This window comes from Cygnus olor, chromosome 19 (assembly GCF_009769625.2).
Source record: "Cygnus olor isolate bCygOlo1 chromosome 19, bCygOlo1.pri.v2, whole genome shotgun sequence".
In the NCBI taxonomy this organism is placed as follows: Eukaryota; Metazoa; Chordata; class Aves; order Anseriformes; family Anatidae; genus Cygnus; species Cygnus olor.
The window spans coordinates 9,953,437-9,978,544 of NC_049187.1; the positions used below are offsets into that span (position 1 = coordinate 9,953,437).

Sequence of the window (25,108 nt, forward strand, 5' to 3'; positions counted from 1 at the left end):
CACATGCATACTGTGATCGCTTCTTAGCCCTGTGAAGGGACACGTATCACCAAACTCTACATGATACTCATCCCAAACTACATCCTGCCCCTTCCTGCCTCTTCCCCTTTCCACTTTTTTTTTCCCTTCTCCCTCCACATTATATTTCCCACTAAAAGAACGCTCTGTCCTGACGATACAGTGACCAGCTGGTAGCAAAGGTCTTTACTAGATCATAAATTCAAGTCAAAAGAGCTACAATTGCTTATAAAATGTAAGCTGGAAAAAACACCATGGTAATTCAGAAATTAGTCGTGACAGGTGTTCAAAACAGAAATCAACACGACTGCCATCAGTAGCTTCTGAACTGACTCTCTAGTAATGCTAGGAGAAAGTAAGCTTTGTTTGACAATATTTAACAGATTTACACAGGAGTATGAAATTCGGGCTTTCCAACAAAATAGCTCAGCCACGAATTTATTCCATGTAATCGGACTGCACGACTAAAATGTTCTACTCAAGCCTTAAAAATCTATGAAGACAGTACTGCCACACAACCCAAAGCAAAGGGTTAGGCAGCTTCCACATTATTTTATTAAATGTTTTAAGTTCTTAATTATGAGTGAAACCTGAGTTCTGAATTAAGAATGCCTAAGAAAAAGAGAACTAGTCTAGGAACCAAAGGTAGGGCAAAAAAGGCTCTACGTTTAGGGTCCTGCAAGGTTTCATTAGGACAAATTAAAAAGAGGGTTTCTGTTTTTTGTGGGTTTTGTTTGTTTGTTTTTAAACAGTGCATTCTTAGCTGGATTATTTTTTTTTTTAAGAAGATAAGCAAGAAAGTAAAACAAAGCACAAAACATGCAGCTGATTCTCTGCCTCCTCCCTTGATTTCAGAAGCCGCTCCCCAGGCCTCTGCCTGTGTCACTACAGATTTTCAGTGACTGACTATTGTCACTGCCAAGATAATTACCAGTGATTGCTGGATGTAAACACTAGAATAGTGTTGGAAAAATTAAGCGTATGTACGGCATGAGAAACTGCACTAATCTGACTGAACGTAACTTATATTTCAATGTGATATGTAACATTAAAGGACGGAGAAAAAATAATCAAAACTCCATAAAAATGAGGAAAAGTGAAACTAGAAATTATTCTGAGCTATTAATCTTTCGTGATAATGAAGTACTTAGGATGACTTCTAAAACTCACTTTCATTTAGATGCTTCATTTATTTTAATCTGGTAGATAATTAGAGGGAAATCAAATCCGTCTCCACAGCAAAATATTTACCAGAGATGCAGCTCAGACTTCTCAATGTGTGTTCCCTGTGTTCAAATGTAGTGTTAAATATATTGTTAGAACTTTACCTAGATTAATGTCCATTAACTAATTAGCATCAAAACTAGAGTCTGCAGTGTTTGCTGCCTTGTCATCTGTCAGAACAGGAAATCTTTCAGTGTTTGTTTGTTTTTTTTTTATACTAATAGGCCAAATTTTGCTTTCCCTGCTGCCAAGCACAATTAGACTAAAAGTACTAGAGTGGATAGATAAAATTCCGTCCAGCTTTCTATATCCAGTCAACTATTATCTTTGTCCTGCGAACTTACAGGGATGCCATTTCTGTAGCTACTGGTAGGAATGTTTGGAGAAGGAATGGGGAAGCACAGGTTAGAATTAGCTGAAAGGCATGGAAAAGACGAAAAGAGTGAGAGAAAAGACACACAAAGAGAAAGCGTTGCAAATCTTTGCTCCTGAAGACAAGGAAAACACAACTGGAGCTCAGATCACACTTTGCTTTTACTTTGGTGTTCTAATCACCCATGGAGGTTTACAATGTCCTTTACTTGAAGCTTACAGTAAGACCATGTCTCTCTCAAGAAGCTCCACACACCATTCCCTCTCCAATGAAATGTACTTGGAAGTAGGAGGGGTAGATCTCAGCTGAGTGAGTATGGAGCTGTCACACGACTTCCCACGTATCATACAAGGAGCTACAGGAAAATCACCTTATGCGCAAACAGATAGGATTGTCTTATGGTGCAGATACACAGACATTATTCAGTAGATTATGCTGAAAAAGCTGCATCACTGATGAATTCTTGCTGGGAAGAGCCCATAATTTTTCTCATGACTGACTAATCCTGTTTTAAATTATTTAGCAGTCTAAATGTATTGGAGAAGAATTCTCAGTTGAATAAGCTTTCCAGACACACACTAGCATTCCCCAGGATTTTTTGTTGCAATCATCGCTTGCCTTTTTTCCATATCCAATATGTAGTTAATGAATGCTTGACATGAAAATCAGCATTAAAAAAAATAGTTACATAATTGCAGGTTAAAAAGAAATCTTTTTCCAGCTCCAAGCACTGAAGTAATCTTAAGGGTGAAGGTTAAGTGCAGGTAACACAGCACTGGTTGCTTTGCAAGACGTTCTATACACTGACCACAGCAACCTATACGCGTAGCACTGCCTCTGAAAAAATATTTTGATCTAATAATAATATTACAATAGCACTTGTAAATATTATCAGTCATGTCTTGTTCAGGGGACTCTTTAGCATGTATTAAAGAAATGTTCCTATACAATTCCTTTGAGTATTTCTTTCCAAAAAAGGACAGCAAAATTACCCTTGAAATCAACACATAACATGAGAAACATATTTAAGCTTGCCAATAAGTGACAAAAGAAGAACCAAATAGATATCCTGGCATGGAGGCAGGCTTATAAACAAAAACATTAATAAATAAATACATCACCTTTTCATGTCTCTAAGGAACGGCTTAAAACAAGGTGCTTCCTTAAAACAGAAGGCATTAAGTCTCTCAGACTGATCCTACCACAAGCATTTCTGTGCAAGCTGCAACAGGCAGTTCCTCTCATTTCTAGATGAGTTTATACACTGGAAATAACCAACAGATGTACCTGGCACTTCCACAAATGTGAGTATTCATTTTTGTATCAAGCCACTGATTAATATCCTGCAAGCTTCTTTGAAATAATTAACACTGTGGATGCAAAAGAAGTCACACAAGGACAGTTGGGAGCACAGTTTCCTGGATAAACTAACATAATTGAGAAAAAGTATTTTGTTTTTGTAATTATTGCAAGGTGCAAATAAAAAAAAGTCAAAACACTTACTGGATATCTTTTCTCTTCTTTTTCTGAGGGTCCACTAGACGAAGAGTGTCTCTGATAACAGCTACTTTCACTTCTTCATCAACAGGGCTTGGGACATTTTCAAATACCCCAGGAGAGAGCTTTAATTTACAAAAGGATACAATTACTCAGTGAAGAACAGAGCATTACCTACTCTACATCTTTTAAAAATTTATGCATATCATATACATTTTAAATACACAGTGATAGATTACAGAACACTTAAAGAATAAGCAAATACCTTAATATTTTAGTATATTACAACAGCTTTTAGTTATTTCTCTGGTAAATCAAGATTAAAAAAAAGATTGTTGCCAATGTTACCATTTATATTATGTATAAAAATATGAAAAAAGTAGCAATCCTCTAAATACAATTAAGTCAACTGAAGAGGATGTTGAATAAATGTATTTATGACAAAGATGATGGAAAGCTTTCACAATTCCAATAAGTCATATTTCAAGGGTATAAGATTAGCAATGATTTCAAAGCAGGGAATTACAAAAAACCTTGGAGGTTTCATATCAGCAAACAGCTTTCATCTTTCAAACAAGGAAAAGGACCAGAAAACCAAGCCTAAACAACTTCATTCCAATATCACAATCACGTTGAGAAGTCTTACCTCTTGCTCATGTTCTATTCTCATGCTGGGATTTGCATTTACTTCTAGTAACATGGGCTTCAAGTTTTTCATCAGGAGAATGTCAAAGCCTAAAATCTGTGCATAACAAGCAGCGTGTTACTTTCCTTCTACTTATGGTGTTCTTCCAGAGAATGCAATGGTCATCCAAATATCAACATTTGGTTAGAATAAACATTTGAGCAACAAAAGAAATAACTGAAAATCACAACATATTGCTGAATAATTACTCCAGCCATTTGTCTTTGATCTTACTGCCTACTTTCACACTACCCCCATCTCTAAATAGTGCATCTGTCAACACAGAATTTCAGCACCTATCACGATTGGGTCTTAAAACTGCCATTGTCATAGCTCCATTGGGCAACGGCAAAGCTTCGTAGCTATAATACCTAGAAGATGGAACCTGGAGGGAATACTGATATTAACGATTGATCCGCATTAAAAGTTCTCCATATGTTTACAGCCAGAAGTAACATAGGTCAGGTGACTGAGATCTGTAAGGTAAAACCTGGGTGAGGAGAACCTAAGCTGGGAGCTCACACAATGCATTGCCCAGCTTCCATCTGCTACTCCTCTTTCCACTACATCCAACCAGTGATAAGCAGCAAAACTAAAAGCAGCTTTTAGAAAAGGAAGGACAGATCCAGAAAATTAATCCATGCACAGAGCTAACTGCATCCCTAACAAAAATCTCAACCCACCTGGAAGCAAGTTGGCCCAGGCTTTCCCGCCGGTATGTCGGACTGATAGTAAACCTTCAGTTCTGGAGTCAGTGCAATAATTGTTTTAATCACCAGTGAAATTATATCTGACCAAACCTTTTTGACATCAGCTCCTCTGGAAGACAGTCTGCACAGAATGCTTGAAAATGTCCTCTTGCTGCCAGTGTTTGCATTGTCAGAATGGATGAAATTCCCACTATGGATATTTAGTGAATAATTGGTTAAGTGCATAAAAACCTGGTGCAAGTTTTTTACAGTGGGCTCTTGATAGGGCTCTGTACAAAATCTAGAAAGTCCATCTTTGGCTATATAAATCTCTAAGGGTTCTAAAGATTTCAGTAAGACATAAAGACGAATATCAAATTTCAGCTTGTCAACAAGCAGGGGTTTGCAAATATATTCCTGGACCACAGCTGGCCGGCTCTGGAGGCTTCCCGTCAGTCTGACGTCGTTTGGGTCTTTAACGAGGTAGATTCCATCCCCCTGGCACCCTCCGTCAGGTTTTACGATAAAAGTGGGCTTCCAGGATGGATCGCTCTCTTTCATCATCTGAACCTAGGAGGAAAAGAATTATAAAGAAGGACACTAACTAGGGGGAAGAAGGGCTGATACTATGAAAGCCAAAAAATTGCATTCATAAACAAAATAAATCACACGATCACATCACTATAGTAGTGAACACCATACAAAAAAGGCAGAAGATAAACAGTACTGACAAGCACAAAAACAAACATGAGTGGAGAGTTACCAGTGCAGATAAAAGGGCTTTTTATTTAACAAGCCATTGTATTAATGATTCCAGGAACTTGTTACGCACCCATTTACAGAATGAAATGCTGTATAACTCACGAGGTCCATTCTACTAGTCATTAGTGTGTATGAAACTGCAAAGTTAAACTTTTGTGTTGCATTTTGAACAATTATTGACAAAAATAATCATTAACCTAAGGAAAAAGCACCTTATTTATTGAGGCATGAATGCAATACAGGAAGAAAAGAAGATAAAGTAAAACTTCGGCACCGATAATATCTTTTTCTACCACTAGATGTTTTTTCACAGTCGAGATACCCAATATTAGTAAAACTAAGGAATATTGAGCCACATGCAGATATTGAGCAAACACCACAAGTTTACAAAATAAAACATACAGTTTATGCTTCAGTTGCTACCTACCACCATTCTCCAAAATGAAGTTTTTTTTCTAAATTACACCATAATTCCTCTCAGGCCTGGCATGCGATTACCAGCTTTCTATCCAATACAAGAGAAAAAAATCTATCACTATTTCAACAACTCATACCAGTGGCTTTGATTTGTATTGAGAAAGTCTGTTCATTTCTCATGACAATTCAGATGCTTTCTTTAGATGTACCTAGTGTGAAATGAGGACAGAATAAAGCTGAGGAAGAATTTGATGGTGTTCAGTAACAAATGGAAACCATGGGATGAATCTGCACAGCACTCCATGCCTGGACTGTCACTTCCCCCAGCTAGTGCAGATGTTCAGTCCGTGTTCCCACGTTCACCGTTTCTGTGGTGGTTCAGCATGAAACACAGTGCACTCTAGCGTATGAGCTCGCAAGCAGCTAACACCAACATCTACACAGACATAATGCATTTTAATAGTCAAAAAAGCTTAGAGAAGTCAATGAAGAAGATACATTTCACCTCCTTTGCAGAGAATTGCTTCCAGTTTGCGTATTTCTTTAAAAATGTGTCAATTACTCTGTACTGCTAACAAATTATGTTAATAGAATAATTCCAGAAAACATCATTTCCACAGTCACACATTCACAAATGAACTTACTCTGTTACATTTTACTCAGATAGGGCCTCGTAAGATGAAACTCAAAAGTGATTTCTGTAAAGAGAATTACAGGATCACAGAGAGGGTCTATATCTTCACAGAGAAAGTGGTAATAATAAATAAAGTTCTAAAACTCAAATCTAGATCCTAATGCCTCATCTTCAAGAAGCCATTGAGTCTGAACCTTTTGCTCAATCCCTCTGTGATCTGTGCATGCTGACATCAGCAACTTGATTTCTGGGGCATAAACAGGGCTTGGCACTTTAACAGAAAACAGCCTTTTACAGGCACCAGCTTCTTGGAAACAACAATAATATATTTGAAGGTTGGGGGTTAAGAAACTAATGGGAGTCGCATAAAGAAGTCACTGAAAAAAAGACAACGACATTTTTCTTCCCTAGAGAAGCAGTTATCTTTAAGAAAAATCAGACAGTTCCTTTTGGAACAGACTGTGTTAACGGCTGGCAGAAATAAACATAAGTATTGTAATAAGGTTGTTTTGGCCTTTGAATGGTTAAGCTGATACATTCATTTAGCAGGGAAAGTTCAAAGCTAGTATCATTCCCAACTGGATACAGTGAAACAGAGTTAAATATGACATCAATAACTACCAGACTAAAATTTGCATTTTTGTAAACTACATATATTTACTCAAAACTTTTTCCATCAGAGAAAAGAGCAATTATGCCATCTAAATTGCCTACAAAGTTCACATTCCCAAGTAGCAAACCTACACTTTGCAAGCTTCAAAGCATTTTATTTGAAGACAAAAAAAAAAAAATCAGAAAGATAAACTAGGTCACCGTAAGGACTTGACACAACTGCTGAATATCAGATCTCTGATGTTATACACGTATCTCCCACTACCTAAAAAAAGTTTTTGTTTATTTATCACTTGTAGAGCAAAAGTAAGAACAATAGACATTTGGATGCCTCAAACAGGAGAAGTGAAATTGAGAATGAAAGTCAGGAAGAATTTAAAGTTACCTAAGATGAATTTTAAACACTATTCATATAAATAAGCAAAACATGTAGCAAGGAAAGAGTATGAACACAGTTAAGCCAGTGAAGTTCACATGTTTCAGCCTCCAGAGGCATCCAAGCCAAAAATGTAGCTACGTGAGGTCCTGGCTGACCAAAGACTTGTGCACAATCTCTGCAACTGCAGACAACACCGGGGGTGCTCACACTGCCATCAGGGCCTGTTTGGTAACTGCAATGGTAATTTAGTGATCCACTGGCATAGACTGAGAGAGAACCCAGGGAGTGGTACTATCTGCAATTGGTTTGGAGGTCAAGGACTGAGCAAGCAATGCTCAAACTGCCATGTCACCCCCTCTGGCAGTCCTTTAAGTTCACGGTAAAGCAACAGCACCCTAGTGAGGAGCCCGTTGCAGCTCAATCCAGTTCTATTGCTGTTCTCTGCATTCAGATGCAACCCCAAAGGGTGTAAATCTAGCAGCACTGCATTCGCAAACACTTAGCAGGAAAGACGTTAGAGCACAAACTGTAATTTTCAAAATGTGACACTATAAAATTCAAATTTCAATTCATCTCCTGGTCCTTTTACCAGTGAAGAATAATCCTCCCATTCCGCGACATAAAGCTGCGTACTGGAGGATTCTTTCTAGCTCACACTTTGTTCAAGTCAGTATCCCAGAAAGATACGTGGCTAATCTTGAACCTCCACAACTAAACATGCTCTACTATGATTCGAGCCGTACATACAAAGTGGCAATCGTGGTCTACTAGGGCAGAAATAATAAAGAACCCTTTGAAATGAACAGGGCAATCTGCCTGCTGTTCCCCATGTCTATCATACACGCCTCAGGCTATTTTTGCTCTGCTGCAGCAGTACTTTTTCAAAAAAGATAATGCTTTCTGGGGACTATTGTTAAAGATGCAACAGTGACCTGCTTTTGAAATCCTGCGTTTTAACAATCATTGGTTGCTGTTTGAGGTCAGAACAAGATTTGTGTTTACTACAGAGAGAGGCCAGGATATCGTACAAGTCTAAATGCCATGTGCTCCTTACATGCTGGCTTCAAAGAATAAAGCAAGACAATTCTCTGTTTTGTTCTCATCATCAAACAAGATAACTCATTTCTCTGATCAGCAAAGACAGCAGGAACGTCATATAAGAAGTCTGCCGAGAGAACAGACGACTTGCATTTCGGTATAGGCTGAGGAGAGATTCAATGCATTTCAGTTTCAGGTTTGTCTTCTTGTTTCTAAATTAAAATTCTTGTGACATTAAATGCAATCATGCTTCCATAACATACCACAAGGATACATAAATGACAAAGTAACCCCACTGATTCACTCAGGGAAGCCATTCTAGGGGAAGGAGAAAAAAAAACACACAAGATTAAGACCTTTGTTGGAAATAATCAGAGCTAGACAAGTTAATTTCATATAATGGCTTCTTGTATTATGATAGATCAAAATCTCATGCTTTACTCTTTGCATTTAACTGCAAAAGAAGTAACTTCCCAAGGTCCACAACAAAGCCTATCGCAACTGGTATATTATGGCACTACATCCACACTTCCTCTAGACATTTGTCTTTCCAGACCGGTATTTGAGCACCTTTCCAGATCTGCTTCAAAAGTGTTCTCTGTACTATTCAGGCCTTCTATGCCATCAAAACATGCCAGACAAAGTATACATGGGAAATAATAATCTGGAGTCAATCCGTTTTTCAGCAGACCAAGCGGCTTGAAGAACAAAGATGGTTTCTTGATCTTCAAGAAAATTCTCAACAGTCATCCTGAAATTCCCCACAATCGCCTCAACTGCATTCTGTCAAACTCCCTTTATGAGGCAGCTTGTCCAGACTGAGAAAAATCAGTCATATAGGAAAATTAGTTTAAATGAAATTACATACTATAATTAGCTTGACAGAAGGAAATTATTTTTAAAAACATGCTAACCGCTTACAGCCAACAGCAAAAAGAGAGTTAGATGTCTAATGGTGTGAAAATCTGATTCAGTTGCAGGTTCTCTCTTCTTGAGGAAAACACTGGCTGAATGAAATAGTATCCCCAAAAAATACATATAATGCGCTATAAGACTTGACAGCACAAAGAATGGAATATTCATGCCTATGCCTAAGAGGTATCCAAAAGCTGAAACCTGATTAAGCCACCAAAAATACACTGTGCTGGAAATTAGACTGTCCAAATTAGATTCTTATGAAAAATTAATCACACTAGGCCTATTCATCATCCTCACAGACAACAGAAAGAAGGTAGTAAGAGAGCAGTCAAGGTCTTGGTTTGAATCCCAAGCTAGTTACTTTTCAGAAATTGGAATTTCCTAACAGAAATGAGTTATCACACAGACTCCAACAGATTCTTCTCTAACAGTTAGTGAAGTAGTGATGACTGCAACACTCGAGAGACTTGCTTATCTGTAACTCATCTCCATTATGGTGACACCTTAGCAGAGAATGTTTTAGATGGCTTAAGAACGGTAAATATTTAAAATAGACACATACATACTTACTAAGTAAAAACAACTTTTAACCTCTTATTAAAAATTCTCATCACCATTTCAGTTTAATATAAATGGCACCACGGGAACTACCATTTTCTTGGTATTTCCCAGCATGAAGCTTATCCACAACAAACTTAAGAGTGCAGTTCTCTCATCGATTACTGTTTTTTAAAGCATGGAAGGTTAACGCTAGGTTAATTTTTGTGTTTTCTAGCTAGACGTAGGTATGAAGGAAAGTGGGAAAATGAAGAAGCTGACAGCACTTTTGTTTTGTACTTTCTTGTTTTAGAGGACTTACATTACAAACTCATGTTAAGCCAAACACACTCTTACAACATAAAATATAATGTTTGATAACAAGAACTATGCTTCTCTCAAACACAGATGGAAAAACATATGCAAAGGGAACTCCTAGGAGTGTGTTACTGGACATCTGTTATTCTTGGAACAAAAACCAAATCATTTTCACTCCAGCAACTGTTCAACCAGAGAAAAGTATTTATTCGCAGTGCCACCTGCTGACAGCGTGCGTGTCTGTCTGTGCATTTAACCTGATGTACAGACCACATTGCTACGTGCTGCTCAGTTAATCAGTGTCTTGTAACTGAGACAGGCATGGATCCCAAAAGAATCATTGCTAAAACCCCAGTGCGCCATTTTGAAAGTTTACTTCCAAGTTATTTTCGCTTATCTACCTGTCATTTCTAAATTTGTTGGATAATTTACACTCCTTTTTACAAATTGGCCTTACATCTAAAGCAATAAAGCTGTGAAGTACTATTGGGATTTTATTCATTTTTACTGTTACCAGCAGCGCCACGGCAGTGACCCAGCACACTTGAGGAGTATATATTTAAAAGATAGATGTTCATGGATTTAATTGGATTGTGGGTATGGTAATTATCTAAAAAGTAACATACAGACTTCATTACACTTCTATGCTGTATCTTCTTCTCTCACTTTTCCAAGCAAAGGATACTGTAGAATACAAGAATGCACTGGGCAAGTCAGATGAGGCTAAAACAAGCACATGTAATTTTAAAACTATTTGTAATAATAGGACCGAGCACCAACACACAGCACTTTTTTATCCTCGGAAAAAAAGCTGAATAAGCATGGCATTTTATCACATTCTGAATAATTAAACAAAGAAACAGCTTGACGAGATTTAAACAAGCATCTACTCAGGAAGGTACGAGTATATTTAAAAACACACTACAAAACTTTGTTTTGAAGAATTTAGATGAAATGGACAGGATGGACAAGGAACACTTCATCAATAATGAACCTGATGAGATACCACATTCCACACACTACTGTGCTGAAACTCCTTTAGTCCTTTTACACTCAGTGGAATATGCAGGGAAAGGGATTATGTTTCTATCATCTAATTTCCAGACAACTCTTCTGGTATTGCAGAGAAGCTTTTTTTTTTTTTTAAAAAAAAAATTCTAGAACATAATCAAAAGCAGTTCATCCTGACTATGTCTGATCTCAAGCAAATTGAAAAAATACCATACGTAGCACCTAAGTGTGATTTTAAATAATCTGGTATGTATGAAAAACTTAAGAATGACGTGGTGACAACAAGTATATGATGTCTATGGCAACATCCAACAAGTTATATATATCGTTCTCAGTAAAAGTAATCTACCTCATCCACAAAGAGGGGAAATTCTTCTGGCAGAATCCAGGATCGAGGATAGAAGTTATATTCTACAGGAAACAGATCTTGCATTGTTCTCACTGCCCGACTCAGTGTAATTTTACGTACCATCTCCGTCATGCCTGGGAAAAATAACAGACAGTATTTAAGAGTGATGAGGAATCCACAGTAAAGTCTCATCCTGAAAGTAAATTGTCGCATCATTACTCACCCTACTGGTAGGCACTACAGCCACGGCTTTCAATAAAGCTGAAAACCTTTCCAAGTTTTTAATCTGACAAAATACCTGTAGCATTTTCCTGACACATTACCTATTATATTACCATATCACGCAAGAAAAAGATCAATTTGATTCTCCAAAACTTAGAATAAAGAGAGGGAAAGCTCTAGTCCAGTAGCAACTTCTGTCTTCGCTACAATCCAAAATTATTGCCCTAGCCTGCTAACATTCCAGGAATAGGAAACAACGTCACTTAAATATAACCTACCACTTCGTGTTTACTTCCCACTCCTTTATGTAACTGTATCAGAAAGAACAGGCTGCTTTGTGAGCAGCAGAACTTACAAAGCCTGCTTTATGCAGCTTTGAATCTCATGCTTGGATCTCCCAGGACTGGAGCATTCCAGGTTATTCTCCTGTGTTGATTGCATGCTTTTAAACATTACAACTAGGTCATGCTGCAGCTTCTGTCTCAGCGAGAGCAGAATGTGTGGGCTTTCTTTACTCTTCTTCAATAGAAGGAACTCAGTAAAATCCAGCATCAAGTTAGAGCAACATTCCCGGAAACCACTTCTAGTTCTGCAGGACTCCGTGTTTCTTGACTACTGTGCGCTCCATTCACTCACCATGTAGAGCCCACAACACAGAGGTAACACTGAGATTTAAACCCCCAGAAAACTATACCATTTCCTATTTGAATGTGAACTGCTCATAGACAGGAGAAAGTTAAGGTAAATAGAGCATCAAGTTCGATATCCGAGGTTCCTTATTCTCACAGCATACTAACAGCAGCAGTAAATCTGAAGTAAAGCGCTTAGATAAGTCAATACCTAAGCTCCTTGCTCTTATTTAGAGAGATTTCAACAGAGATTAAACAACAAAAAAGGGAGTTTAAAAAAAGTAGAATAGTCGTAATAAGATGAGGGCTGGCAAGAACTCTTCAATATTAAAAATCCATTTGAGGAGCTCTGCTTTGAGCTTCTTTCTGAGCTAGACCAAAGTATGAAGCAAAATAGATTCTTTCCAATCTGAAAAAAATAAATAAATCCAAAGATACAACACCGCTATCAATTATGCTATCAATAATTGCATAGTTAGTCCACTTAAATCATAACCTAAGACTTTTTTTCCCCCCTAAATTCATATATGAATATATTCTTTTAATTAAAACCTCTTCCTCTGTAAAACAAACTTCAGTTCACAAATTGCTTAAGGTACGCATTCTGGTATTCACACCCCCCTAAGCAGATTTCACCTACCAAAAATAATATGCTAAAAATACTATCAACTGGTTAGGCAGATGACTCTCACAGAAAATAGTAAGCCCAATAACAATTAATCATGTTTTGTAAGCACTCGTTCAAAATAGAAACATAAATAAGGTACCTGGAAACTTGTTGACTTGACCTGAGAATATATCATTATCGTGAAATGACACCCCGTGCCAATAGATATCGCATGGCAAGCGTCTGCCAAAAGGAAACTAGAAAAGAGAAGGAGACAAGTTTTGAAGCAAACTGGCAATACTCATTGATTCCTTATTTTTCTAAATGCTCATATTACATACAAATCATTCAAGAATAGTACTCTGTCAATTGAAACATGCTCTGTATTGTGGTTGCAAAACTAAGAACATTTTTATCAGTTCAAGGCAGTTAAGTTCAAGATGTTGAATGGGAAAAGGCTTATAGAAGCAAAAAAAAAAAACTGCTGAGGCACAGGATCTATCTGAGAAATTTAGAGCTTGTTATCAACAACAATTAAGGCATGACTCACTTGTAATTTGAAATACTATTACAGGGAATAAAGTTCAATAAGAAGCACTTAATTCCAGCACACGAAGGCACAGCACTAGCAAATGGCTACAACTGGGAAGTAAACAAAACCTGATAATGCTTTTTGCTTTGTTTTCCTTCCCAGTTTAAGGGGTGATAAGCAACCATCGAGGGAAAAAAATCACCAGAGGTTAGGAATTAATTGTCATACTGCCAGTTACTAAGTTCTATTCTTAAATATATCACAATTTAGTACAAGCAATCCCGTGGCTTCTATTTCGTGCCCTCCCCTACAGCTCGGTAATCCAAATCCCTTTTCACAGGTTGCACCCACACCAGTGGTGGCCTCGTCCCCACCGCGTGCGGCACCTCCACGTGCTCCAAGCCTCGCACGAGCAGGAGACATCACTGCTCCCTATTTCGGGGAACAGCCGTAGCCAGTTAGCAATGGTGTTGTAAAGTAATAGTAAGTTGCAACTGCCACGGACTTCCTGAGCAAGCAGGTTTACATTGGTGTCCAAGATGCAGTAAATTGAAAATGGATATTCAAGGCGTTATCTATCTCTCTCTATATATTTGATTATACGTATTCATACAGTATTAATTACAGGCTATTAGTAGCTGAAAGGAATTAAAAGAAAAGCTTACAATTCAACTAATCGTTTGTTGAGCTTTCAACTGGCAAGGACTAAGGCAATTATTTCAACTGCATTAAGTATTCCAGCAACTTAAGAGCTTCTTTTCCCATTCACACAATATTTCATCATAAATGGTAAAATTGTAGAGCTAGCTTTCTGCTATGAGAAAGTTCAGTGTTTTTCACCTGAAGAGCCCTCAAACAGCATGGGCAATTACTGATAGCAAGTTTCTAATAGTAATGGCTAAAAAAGCTACCAGCAGTAAAAACAAATGCCCTATATATATTAGCAATTCCAACTACCTAAAGCAAAAAAAAAAATCACTAATAAAAATCAAACATTTACAAGCTCTGTTACGATAATAGTGGTTAGTTTTGTGTAAAACAGGTACCCTTATTTCTCCTGCTGGTTCTCTTAGACATAGTGCCTTTATTCAAAGAAACCAAAACCCAAATGACTTTATCTGCAACCCCGTGCAGATGCCGTTAATTACCACATGGAGCGCATTCACAGGAGCCTGCCCTGTTATTAGGTTACTTCTTCTACAAACAAACAGGCTATACTTCCGACCACAGCACTTTCAGGATACAGAAAAAAAGAAACTTATAAAGCTTGTGAATGAATTACTTCCTTCATTTGCTACTTTAATTAAAATTTCAGTTTCAGTGAATAGCTTTGAAAAATTAATCTCAAGTGCTAATTTAGCAATACATCTTTTCTCTATTTCCTTACTCCTAAGGACGAAATACCCCAAAAAGCAGAGCTAGCGGATTCTTCACTTATTTCATTATTATTCAGCCTGCAAAAACTGTTTTTGTACATGTGAAAATTAATTCTGTTAGGCTCTGAAAGACAATCAGTGGCCTTAACCTTTCCACAGGTACATCCAGAATACAGATTCTGTGTTAGGTCTCACACTATCCTTCCCACTAAAACCTGAGCAACTTATTTATTTATTAAATGAAATGGAAATGAAAGGAACAAAATTTGCATTTATATAACACCTTTCATCTGCTGAGGATATCAAAGCACTTTACAAACACCGCACAGAAATCAGTTCACAACAGATGAAGAGTAAGCACCTCTGGACTGGAAAGCGGAAGCCATTTCAGCCCAGAATCAGCAATTCAGATAGCTCAGCAACTTCTCTACTTCTGACATATCAAGATTATTTGGATTTATCCAACAATAGGATCAAATTCATCTCCTGGATATGCTGGAAAGGATTCTTTATCATCTGCACTATACTTTTACATGAGAATACTGTTTGGAAAGGAACAAACAAGTCAGATTTTTTGGCTCACTGCAGTGCTTGGCAGATACGAATTAATCTTGCTGGGGTAAAACGGGCCTTCTGCCACCTCCCCAGCTTCTGGCCGATGGCAAAAGCAGGGTGCAGGCAGCCCGAGGACTTGGGGTGCTCACCGCTGCCAGGGGACAGAGCTAAAAAATGTGACCGAAGCCATCCCTGCCTCCGTCTGCCTGCTCAGCCTGGTCCTACAACCCGTCCCTGCAACCAACCGCCAAACCTTCAAAGAACTCATTTAAAGTCTTTCTTATTCAGAGCTGGGGCATTTGTCAGAAAAGACAAACAGGAGGCCACGAAGTGAAGTGTTTTCACAGCTTTGACACAATTAATAATCAATCACAGTCAAGTTGTCTGACAGGTCATTTCTACCTTTTGATTGGAAGCCAATAACTTAAATTGTCTCATGGGTCACATCAGTCTGTTCCATCACATTTAATGACAAGTTAAATGACTCGTCTTCTAGTCAGCTTCTCCTAGCATAAAATTTCAAACTATTTTATGCCTCTGTGCAGCTACTGAACAGCAAGACAAATGAAACACTTGATGTTGGGACAGTTGATGCCTGAGACATCTGCTTCTTCCATTTTCCTAGTAATTGAAAGCTAGCCAAATAAAATAGTTTATTAAGCAATGAATAAACTCAGGATGCAAGCTCAATTTGTGCCCATTATTGCATTTGGCATATCATGTTCATTTAAAGAATCTGACACACTAAATCAGATCGTCCAATCTAGCAATACCAGTAATTGCTTCACTGGCATGCCCATTAACGTTCTGCAATGCTTTTTAAAAGGTCCACCCTGTACGTGGATAAACTGCTCACCGGTATTAGCCACGCTTAGTCTTTTTTTTCTTTTTTTTTTTTTTTTTCTCTATAGTGGCATTTAACACTAATATAATCAGGGAGCATACTGCAACTACAGCCTGCTACTGAAACAAAGCCCTTCTGGCAAGTCAAGGGAACCACAGAAAAGAAATTTCAGGATGTACAACTTCAAACAAAAGCCTGTATGACACTGACATCATGCTATCCATCGGACAGAAAAAGCTATCAGTGAAAAGTAGTCCACTTTAAAAGCCTAGTATAACATTTGCCCACGAAAACATTCAAGGCAACACATTCAGCAGCAAACGTACAGAACAGAAACAAAGTGAAAGCAGCAACGGGAAAGAATGTAAGAAGTGGTGAGAGAGAAGGGCCAAATATACCAAATCAAAGCCCAAAATGCAAACAACTGGAGAAGTATTACAGAGTGAAAAAGAGTGAAATACCAGCCCCTAAACCATCGGTATTTCAATATACACATTTCATTAATACCTCTAAGATTTTTTTTCACGTTATTTTTAAGGACCATACAAGAAACTATGTGCGTTCCCTCCACCAGTCCTGCTGTAACAGTGACCCTGTTTCCAAGGCTCTTTGGACATCAGTGATAATTATTTGAACACCACAGTGCTATTTTGCTAAGTATTTGAGAGGAAAAGCATTCAAAATGTTATGCAACTTGACCCAAAGAGGTTTCCCTGAATTTCTCTTCTTGAAGTCATTTATTTTTCTCTTCAAATCTAAACCAGATCTTGCCTACCAATTCCCTGCATCTACTGAAGTCTGCTACCTTGAAGTCAATAGTCTGTCTTACTCCCGTGCTAGATTTTCATCCTCCTGTTTTCCACAATGCAAACAGTACTAGCTAGGAGACATTGCTAATACTTCCCCTTTCGGTACGCCTGGGGGGGGATCTAAAAACTGATCTGACGCATACATTGATATGAGAAATTTGACAAAAGATAATGTCACATTCATACCTGTTGAACTCTTTACTACAATAAGCTGAAAATCCTACAGAAATACATTGCAGCGACTTGTTTGAGAGGGATGAATTATTAGCCACCTCGATGGCACAGCCAGATGTCCCACAATTCCGTACCTGGTCATTTCTTTATTAGGAGTAAGAAAAGGCCACAGGGGGAAGCAACGGACTAAATGAAAAATATTGACCATACTAACGGATGGAGGAAAAAAGAGTATTGAGGGAGGCAGTAAACAGAAAAAGATTAAGTGACGCCAGAAGCAATCGCGGTTGTGGGATACAGAGCAGGAAGGAGAATGCCGATAATGCAGCGCAGATATTCGGGAGGAACAAGAGCACATGAAACAAGTCAGCCTGTAGGACGGCCCACCGTGCCTGGAAAATCCAGGGGGTGAGGTACACCAAACAGTAAAATCTCAGGAATCAAGACAAAATTAACACAGTAACTATGGCTCATTACCAACAGAATCGACAAGGCTAACATAAAGCAGTAACTCAGAAACACAAGAACGGTACCATACACTCTGAGCATAAAAACTTAGCCAATAAGAACAACAAAGAAGAATTAAATGTGAAGTGCCCCTTGTTCTGCATGTCGGTTAGCACAACGCGGAGCAAAGCTGCTGACAGACCCCCGCGGCTGCACCAGGGAGAAGCGAGGTAACCGCACCAGGCTGGGGCTTCCTCCTCTGGGGTTCAACTCTGCGCTGAGAGCAGCAGGGAACTGGACAGAGCTTCTGAAGCTTTTAACTCTGGAGTTAAGAACAACACAGAATGCATTGCCTACCCCAAGTCTGTACAGATTTTCTTTATAAAGCATCAGGTGCAAAGAAATATCGGTATCTGGTGAGCCCGGGGAAGGAGGGGGAGGCAAAAGGCAGAAGCAGGGAGCCCAAGGGCAGCTCTGAGGGGCAGGTGTGCCACCGACCACGCCGCCGCACAGAGAAACATTGCTTCCTCGGATCTCGGCCTTCTGCTTCGCTTCCCTCTTCCAAAAGGATTACCAGCACCCTTTTCTTAGCAAAGCTCCTAGAAATGCTCCCAGAAACCATCTGTTTCTATAAAGGTATTTATAAAGCTGCTGCGGAAAGCTGCCCTTCGCCCTCGGAGAACAATTGAGCACCTGTGACACAACACCCAGCAGAAATCTCTTCAGGACTTACACGAGCAGTTTAAAACCACCAGTTTTGCCCCAGCTCGCCTCTTCCCGTGCCTTCGCCCCCCCCCCCCCGCTCCCCGCCGGCCGCAGCCCCCCGGCGCCCACCTCCCTCCAGCGCAGCTGCCTCAGGCTGATCTTCAGCGCCTCCAGCGACGTCTTGGCCTTGGAGCTGTCCACCGTGACGCGGGGCCGCCGCCGCCCGCCTCGGCCCCCGCCCGCCTCCGCTCCGCGCCCGCCCGAGGCCCGCCCGCGGCACGGCCCCGCCGCCTCCCGCTCCTCCTCGTCCTCCTCCCGCCGGCCGGGCAGGGCCGGGGACCCCGGGGCCTCCGCCGCCTCCCGGGCTGAGGCGCAGCCCCCGGTCCCGCTCCCGGCCGCCTCCATCCCGAGCCGCCGCCGCCGCCGCCTCGGCCCGGCCCCGGGCCCCGGCCCGCCCCCGCGCGTTGCCATGGCGACGCCGACGCCCGGGCGGGCGGGGCGGCGGACGGAGCGCGCGAGGGGCCAGCCACCGCCGGTGCGGTGACGTCGCGACGCCGCCTCGGCCATGTTGGGAGCGGGCAGGGGCCGCCCGCCCGTGCCGGGGAGGCCATTTCGGAAAGGGGCGGGGCGCGGCGGCCATGTTGGAAGCGGGCGGCGGAGGCCGTCAGCCGGCGCCTGCCAGCCGTGGGGCTGAGGGGTGACACGTCCCCTGTCCCAGTCAGTGTGGGCGGGCGGCGCCCAAGTCCCCTTACACCGAGATAAATCAGGGATTTTCTGCTGTGGGCTGCCACTGGGCATCGGCCCCTTGTCCTTGTCCTTGTCCAGTGATATCCAGCTTGCTGCTCTGGACCACTGTATGATTAAATAGTTTCTGTATCTACCCGAATTATTTGTACTGAAAGCTGCCTGGAGAAGCTGCTCTGGAGGCATATGGCTGGCAGACCCACGCTGGGCCTGTTGCTCGGGGACATGCTGCCCGAATGGCTCTGCAGCCCCAAATCTGCAGGATTTGTACTGGAAACATCTTCCACGGCACCTGCGTTCAGTGCTGCACGACTTCAGCTGAATACCGTGCTTCTGGAGTCACTCTAAAGAGCAATCTCTGTATTTAAACACGCTCCTACATTGCTGGAGGGAATCAAAAGCACAGCAAGAAAACACAAAAACCATTTGTCGTTTACAGTGTCAATAACTAACAATATTACGTGCAGTTGTGTGAACCCCGCACAATATTAATTTACTAGACACGATGAATACGAGAACACGCGAGTGAACTGCCCGGTGTCCCAAAGGACAGCAAAAAGTAGAGACGGGCAATGCCAAAAGCAGGACGGGCCGAGGAGGCTGCGTGGGGCCGGCTCGGGCAGGAGGTGGCGCTGCGCCCCCTGGAATGGGGCTCGAGGGGGGACAGAGACGGGAATTACCCGGATTCCGTGAAATTGCTGTCCCTAGACTCGTTTTCTCGATCTGTAGAAAGGGCAGGACTGAAACAGTATGTCAGGGGGAAAAAATCACTTGAATGAAAGCTAAATTTAAATAAATGCAGCAGAATTTGGGACTTCCAGTTAGCTATGAGTTAAAATAGAAATGTCATGTCAGGAGGATTAAGCTCCTGACTCGGGAACTCCAAAGACTAGGATGAGAGGCGCACATATCTTTTACCTGCTCGACCAGGTTTAGAAACATCTGGATTAATGTCTCGCTCTCATCTCATGCTTCCTGGTATTTTACAGAAATCAAGGCACAGCGTGTCACTAGCTGTCACAGGACATGCGGACCCTTTTCCACAAATCATCAGCAGTTTACAAAGAAAGTTTGTTCACCCAGATACTCTCTAACAGCCAACTAGAGCATCAGCTGCATTCCTAACAGTGCCTGCGTTTTTTCAGTGCCTCGCCTATCTTCTGCCATTCACCCTTGTAGGCAAAGAAACTAATTAATTAATTATTTACAGCATTGTGTCTTACAATGTGACGTGACCAGGAAAGTGAGATCACAGCTCGCTCTTGCTTGCTCTCTGGTTGATATTAAATGACGTGCTTTTTTGATAGCTGAGACAATTCATAATTGAAAAGTTGGGAGCATTTCACTGTGCCAACAGGAGCTCGGCGGGGCTGTAACTTCAGCAGCAAAGGTCTGTCCGGGGATTGCCTTTTCTGCGTGCTTCAAAAAACACTGTTTAAGGGCACATCCTGGCTGTCTCACCAACCACCACCAGATGGGAGCAACTGTTGGTGTCTGCCAACAGGAGTGTGATTTAAAGTGGTGACCTGACTCGGGCTGCCTCTGATTTTACTGCCAGGCTCCTGGATGAACACTTTTAAAAACGTATTTTAGAGATTTATCATCACCAATGCCAGCAGTGCTGAAGGAAAGCCAGGGAAATAGTTAAGATGGGTCAAGGCACTATGAGACTTTGGAGTATGGGAAATCCCAAACTAAATGATTGCAAAGGAAAAATATTTGTGTATCTAATTATTACATATCCACATTTCTTATAGCCTAATAAGGTACTAGTGCTTTCTCTATCAGAACAGCTGTAATACATCAGATACCTGGTTTGCAGTGTGTAGTATGGATAAAACCTTCATTTCATGTTGAGATAAATAGGGATGGTCTGTGGTGTACAGCATGAAGTCTGACTGTACATGATACTTGGGTACTGCAAGGTAGGGGAGTAAAGTATAGGTTGAGTAGTAATGAGCTAGCAAGGTAATTCAGAGGGAGAGTGTATCCTGCTGAAAATTGCAAGCTGGATCTACCAGCAAGAGGACTCTTCGTTCATTTGCAGGGATATTCTCACTGAAAGCCTAACTCTGAATATTACACTTTCGCAGTCAGTAAATTGAGCAGTATGGGCTTCTCATCATGACAATGCTGATCCAAGCACCTCTCATACTGAAGACGAACCATACTGCCAACCTGTGGTATACCAAATTCATGAATCAGACATGGGAGCACACTAAGCTTATGAGTTTAATAGGTCGCAATGTTTTTCTTAAACTGTGAATTTGAGTTCTAGTAAGCTTTTTTGTTGCTGAGTCTGGATCAAAATTTCTAGCGTTTCTCTAGCACTGTAAGAACAATAAATGTATTCTTTTCTATATTTTTCTTTCTTTTTTTTTTTAAAGATAGCCCAGACAAGTAAAACATTAAGTGGCACATAATGTGTAAAACAAACATACAATCTTTTTAAAATATCATATAAAACTGGGCTCCTGCCAGCCACAAAATAAGAATTACTTGCAGAAATACTCTAGCATACCGTTTTGAAAAAGAACACATTCTTTGAGCTCCTGTATAAAAATAAGTTACTCATTGAGAACTATCCATCCATTTCTGAAGTTTATAGTTCCTTTTGCAATAAAGGTGAGTATCTTCTGTCAATTGTACTTTTGAAAATCAATAGGAAAGCAATGTTTTATAAAATGAAATGTCAGAAGAAAACATATCCAGTAAACAGACTTGGAAAACATCGGTGTTGTTATTATGGTTCTCAGACTGGGTTTAAATTTGTTTACATCAACCTATGCTTCCAATATTTATGTTAGACCACTGCAGATTTGTGGTTGACCTACATATGCAAACAAAACATTTGCTGCATATTTGGGAAGGGGGGATTTGCATGACAGAAGATGATGAAAATATGCATAATTGTAGATGACATTTTTCATTCCCGAATCCTGCTGCACAGAACTTTGGAACTGGCCATGCATGAAAGAGGCTTGCAATTCTAATGGGCAGATTTCCTGGCTATGCTACAAAGCTGAACCGTGAAGACCTTAAGCTTCTGTTTCTTCTTGAGAGACACAAATCTGCTATAATCATCTAACGAAGCAGACCCTGTACTTGCAGAGAACACATGACGCTGACTGAGGAGGACTGAAAGAACGACGCTGGAGTAGCCTGTTCCACATGTCACTTTTGAGTTCACATCATATGGCACCTTCAGAGACTCACTGAAAGATTTTGCTTGTGATTTTTTCCGTTTTCTTCAAATCCCTGATACGGCAGAGGGTAACATCACACAATTTCAGTTAACAGTACCTTGCCTCCACATTTCACCACACAGCACCATTTATAGGATGTGGTTGGTGCCTCCAGGCTTAACTGGTTAAACAAAGATTTTACTTTATCACCCAATGATCATAAACGATAGAGAGTTATCTGATGTAGGAGTAACTGCAGGACAAAATGTTTCTGAATAACCTTTTCCTACCATTTCTTCCACCTTTATTTTGATAATTTACTTATACAAAAAAGTTAAGCAGATACTCTGATTTGTTCCCAATGTTTATGTTAAACTGAAGGTCCAGACCAATTCATTTAAATGAAGGTTGGGCACCCGCATTGTTTGGAATAGAATTCTCTACCTCTCTTTGCTTCCAGATCTTCTTTTTCACTAGGGGAGAGGACAGCTTCCGAGAACAGAGGGAAAAACACATACATAACCCTCTGACCTCGCAGTAGCTTTGTAAGACAACATTTCTTGGCCTTGGAGAACTCCTGACATGCTGTTCCCCTTGAGTCTCTGTCTTAACTTTTGATCAGTATTTTAAGATATCAAGAAAAGCCAACAAGCCTTGCTGTGTGGTAATGCTGTTTAATTTTGCTTCCCTTGAGTAAAGGAAGTGACTGTGAAGGAAGTAGAACACATCTGAAATTTTAGAAATCCAAAAGCAGTATACATTTTTTTTGCCTCCACTAGCAGAGCATGTTGTTCCTATAATAGCCTCTCCTCCCTTGCCTCCACATCAGCTCATCCTGCTCTGTCGAAGGAGGGGACAGAAGCTGGTTGTTAGTATTATGTACAGAAATAACTCCCAAACTCTTAAACTATTATACACAACTGAGCTAAAATCCAAAGTCACTGAACTTAGTGAAAAGTTTTATTGCTTTGCTGCAAGCTCGGATGATTCACTTGTATTCTTTCTGTACTGTAAAGCCATCAGTAAATCAGTTATGTCCCTTTGGTTTTAATCTATTAACTTTTACTGCAGTAACTGCCGATTCTCAGTAACTATAAATTGGGCATACTTTGCTTCATTTTGTCCCTTTATTAAATGTAAGCAGCATTTTTCTGTATTCAAGCGAATACACATCTGCTGAAGATTGGCAAGTGAATTCAGCTGCTATATCTCACAAGGCTGTCCACTGGCACACTGAAAGTCTGCTACCATGAAAGTACACCAGAGACTTCACTGTAAAAATTGCAGCAGAACAAGTATTAATAATGCTAATAAAAATGGCATGACAAAACCAGATCCGCTAAGATAGTAAACTTGTAGAGATCTCCCAGATCTTACGAGTATGATATGGATGTGATTTCCCATAATGGAGCTTTTATCTGCCGTTACTGGATGTCGGTGTGGTTGTTCTTCCTATGTCACATCTTATTTATCATTTAAAATCTTTGCAGTTCTGCAGAGCAGAAATAAGTGCTTAAAATGGTTAGCAAAAGGGAGGAAAATTTCTTGGCATCAAAACCAAGTCTCCTGTGGAAAGTGTGCAGTGCCTCTGCAACTTCCCTATCTGAGTTGTGAAGGTGGGTTTTGGAAGAAACCTGACAGGATCGGATGGGAGCAACAGCGACCTTCCATGCAAATCAACCAAAGAAACAATTAAAGGACACGCTATAAATACCCACTACCTGATTTACATCACATTCAAGGTCCCTTCAAATTAGGAAACTATAAAGGAAGAGAGATTTCCATTTGGAGCAAATGTCGATGCAAAGAAACGTGCATGTGTAAGGGAAAGAGTAGGAAAGAAACCTTGGTAGCTGTGCCTGAAAAAGAAAGCTGATACAAACCTGCTCTCTGCAAGAACACTTGAAGCTATGAGCCAAGAAGCTGTCTTTGGTGCTTAACTCCCACCGTGTTCAGAGAAATAGGACTTTCTAAGTGTGCTTTGCACATCAAAGGAATAACTAGCTCAGTACCTCCATCTGATGCAAACACCCACTATGAAGTTTGTGTAACTGCTCATGTCAAGAAAGGGTAATGCCTGTACGGATTTGTTTATACTAAATCTGTGATGATATGCTGTGTAACAGTTTAATTCCACATATTTGCCCAGTTTTATTATCCAGAAGGAAAGACATAGTTTTCTTACCTGCAGTGGAGTAAGAGAATTTTCTTTGCCCAGCAAAGAAACAGAAAACTAATGGCTTCGTAAGTTTAGCAGCCTTCAGACTCAATTCTCAAACACAGATCCAAACCATTAACCTTAGAAGAGCTAAGCCCTATGAAGAGTTCATGGAAGTTAATGAACACGGAATATTAAACAACTCCATTCAATTGTGATATAACAGTCTGGCACTGCAAGCTTTATTAAATCACAATTGCCTTATTTTTCCCAGGATTCCTGTGAAATGTTTCCATCCTCCTACCCAAAGGATTTTATAATCTGCAGGATACTGGAGAGCATCAGAACTGAAATAAAAAGCTCATTTTTATTATTTCATCCTGTCTACCAGATTAAAAGATTTGACTCTCCCAAGCAAAGTCCACATGCTCCCACTCACATGGGAACGCTCTTGTGTCAATGGGAGGGAAATGAGGAGGAGCTTTCAGCAGCTCAGCACCGTGACAGGTTCATGCATGCCTCAGTTAAAATGCAATATTGCAGAATCAATGTTGAGACTCGCTAGTAGTGGCTGTGTTAGGCTTTCTTCTCTTACTGGTTGAGCTTCACTGGCGTTAGCATCAAAGGAAGCACAAGCGCAGGCTGTGCCCAGATGACTGA

At 40.4% G+C, this 25,108-nt stretch overlaps 1 protein-coding gene across 3 annotated transcripts in view; it reads right to left on the minus strand.

Moving 5' to 3' along the window:
- The window catches only part of TTLL11 (tubulin tyrosine ligase like 11), a 48,128-nt gene extending 29,341 nt beyond the window's left edge, over nucleotides 1-18,787 (minus strand). For all 3 annotated transcript variants that reach the window (XR_005813745.1, XR_005813746.1, XM_040531256.1), the window contains exons 1-6: nucleotides 18,491-18,787; nucleotides 13,080-13,176; nucleotides 11,462-11,595; nucleotides 4,481-5,056; nucleotides 3,759-3,854; nucleotides 3,119-3,237 (exon numbers count right to left, since the gene is read on the minus strand). Coding sequence is in view for 1 of the 3 variants with exons in the window: in XM_040531256.1 (XP_040387190.1) it covers nucleotides 3,119-3,237; nucleotides 3,759-3,854; nucleotides 4,481-5,056; nucleotides 11,462-11,595; nucleotides 13,080-13,176; nucleotides 18,491-18,766 (1,298 nt within the window). In the remaining 2 variants the exon portion in view is untranslated. The remainder of the gene's footprint in view (nucleotides 1-3,118; nucleotides 3,238-3,758; nucleotides 3,855-4,480; nucleotides 5,057-11,461; nucleotides 11,596-13,079; nucleotides 13,177-18,490) is intronic.
- Between the last annotated feature and the right edge of the window lie 6,321 nt (nucleotides 18,788-25,108).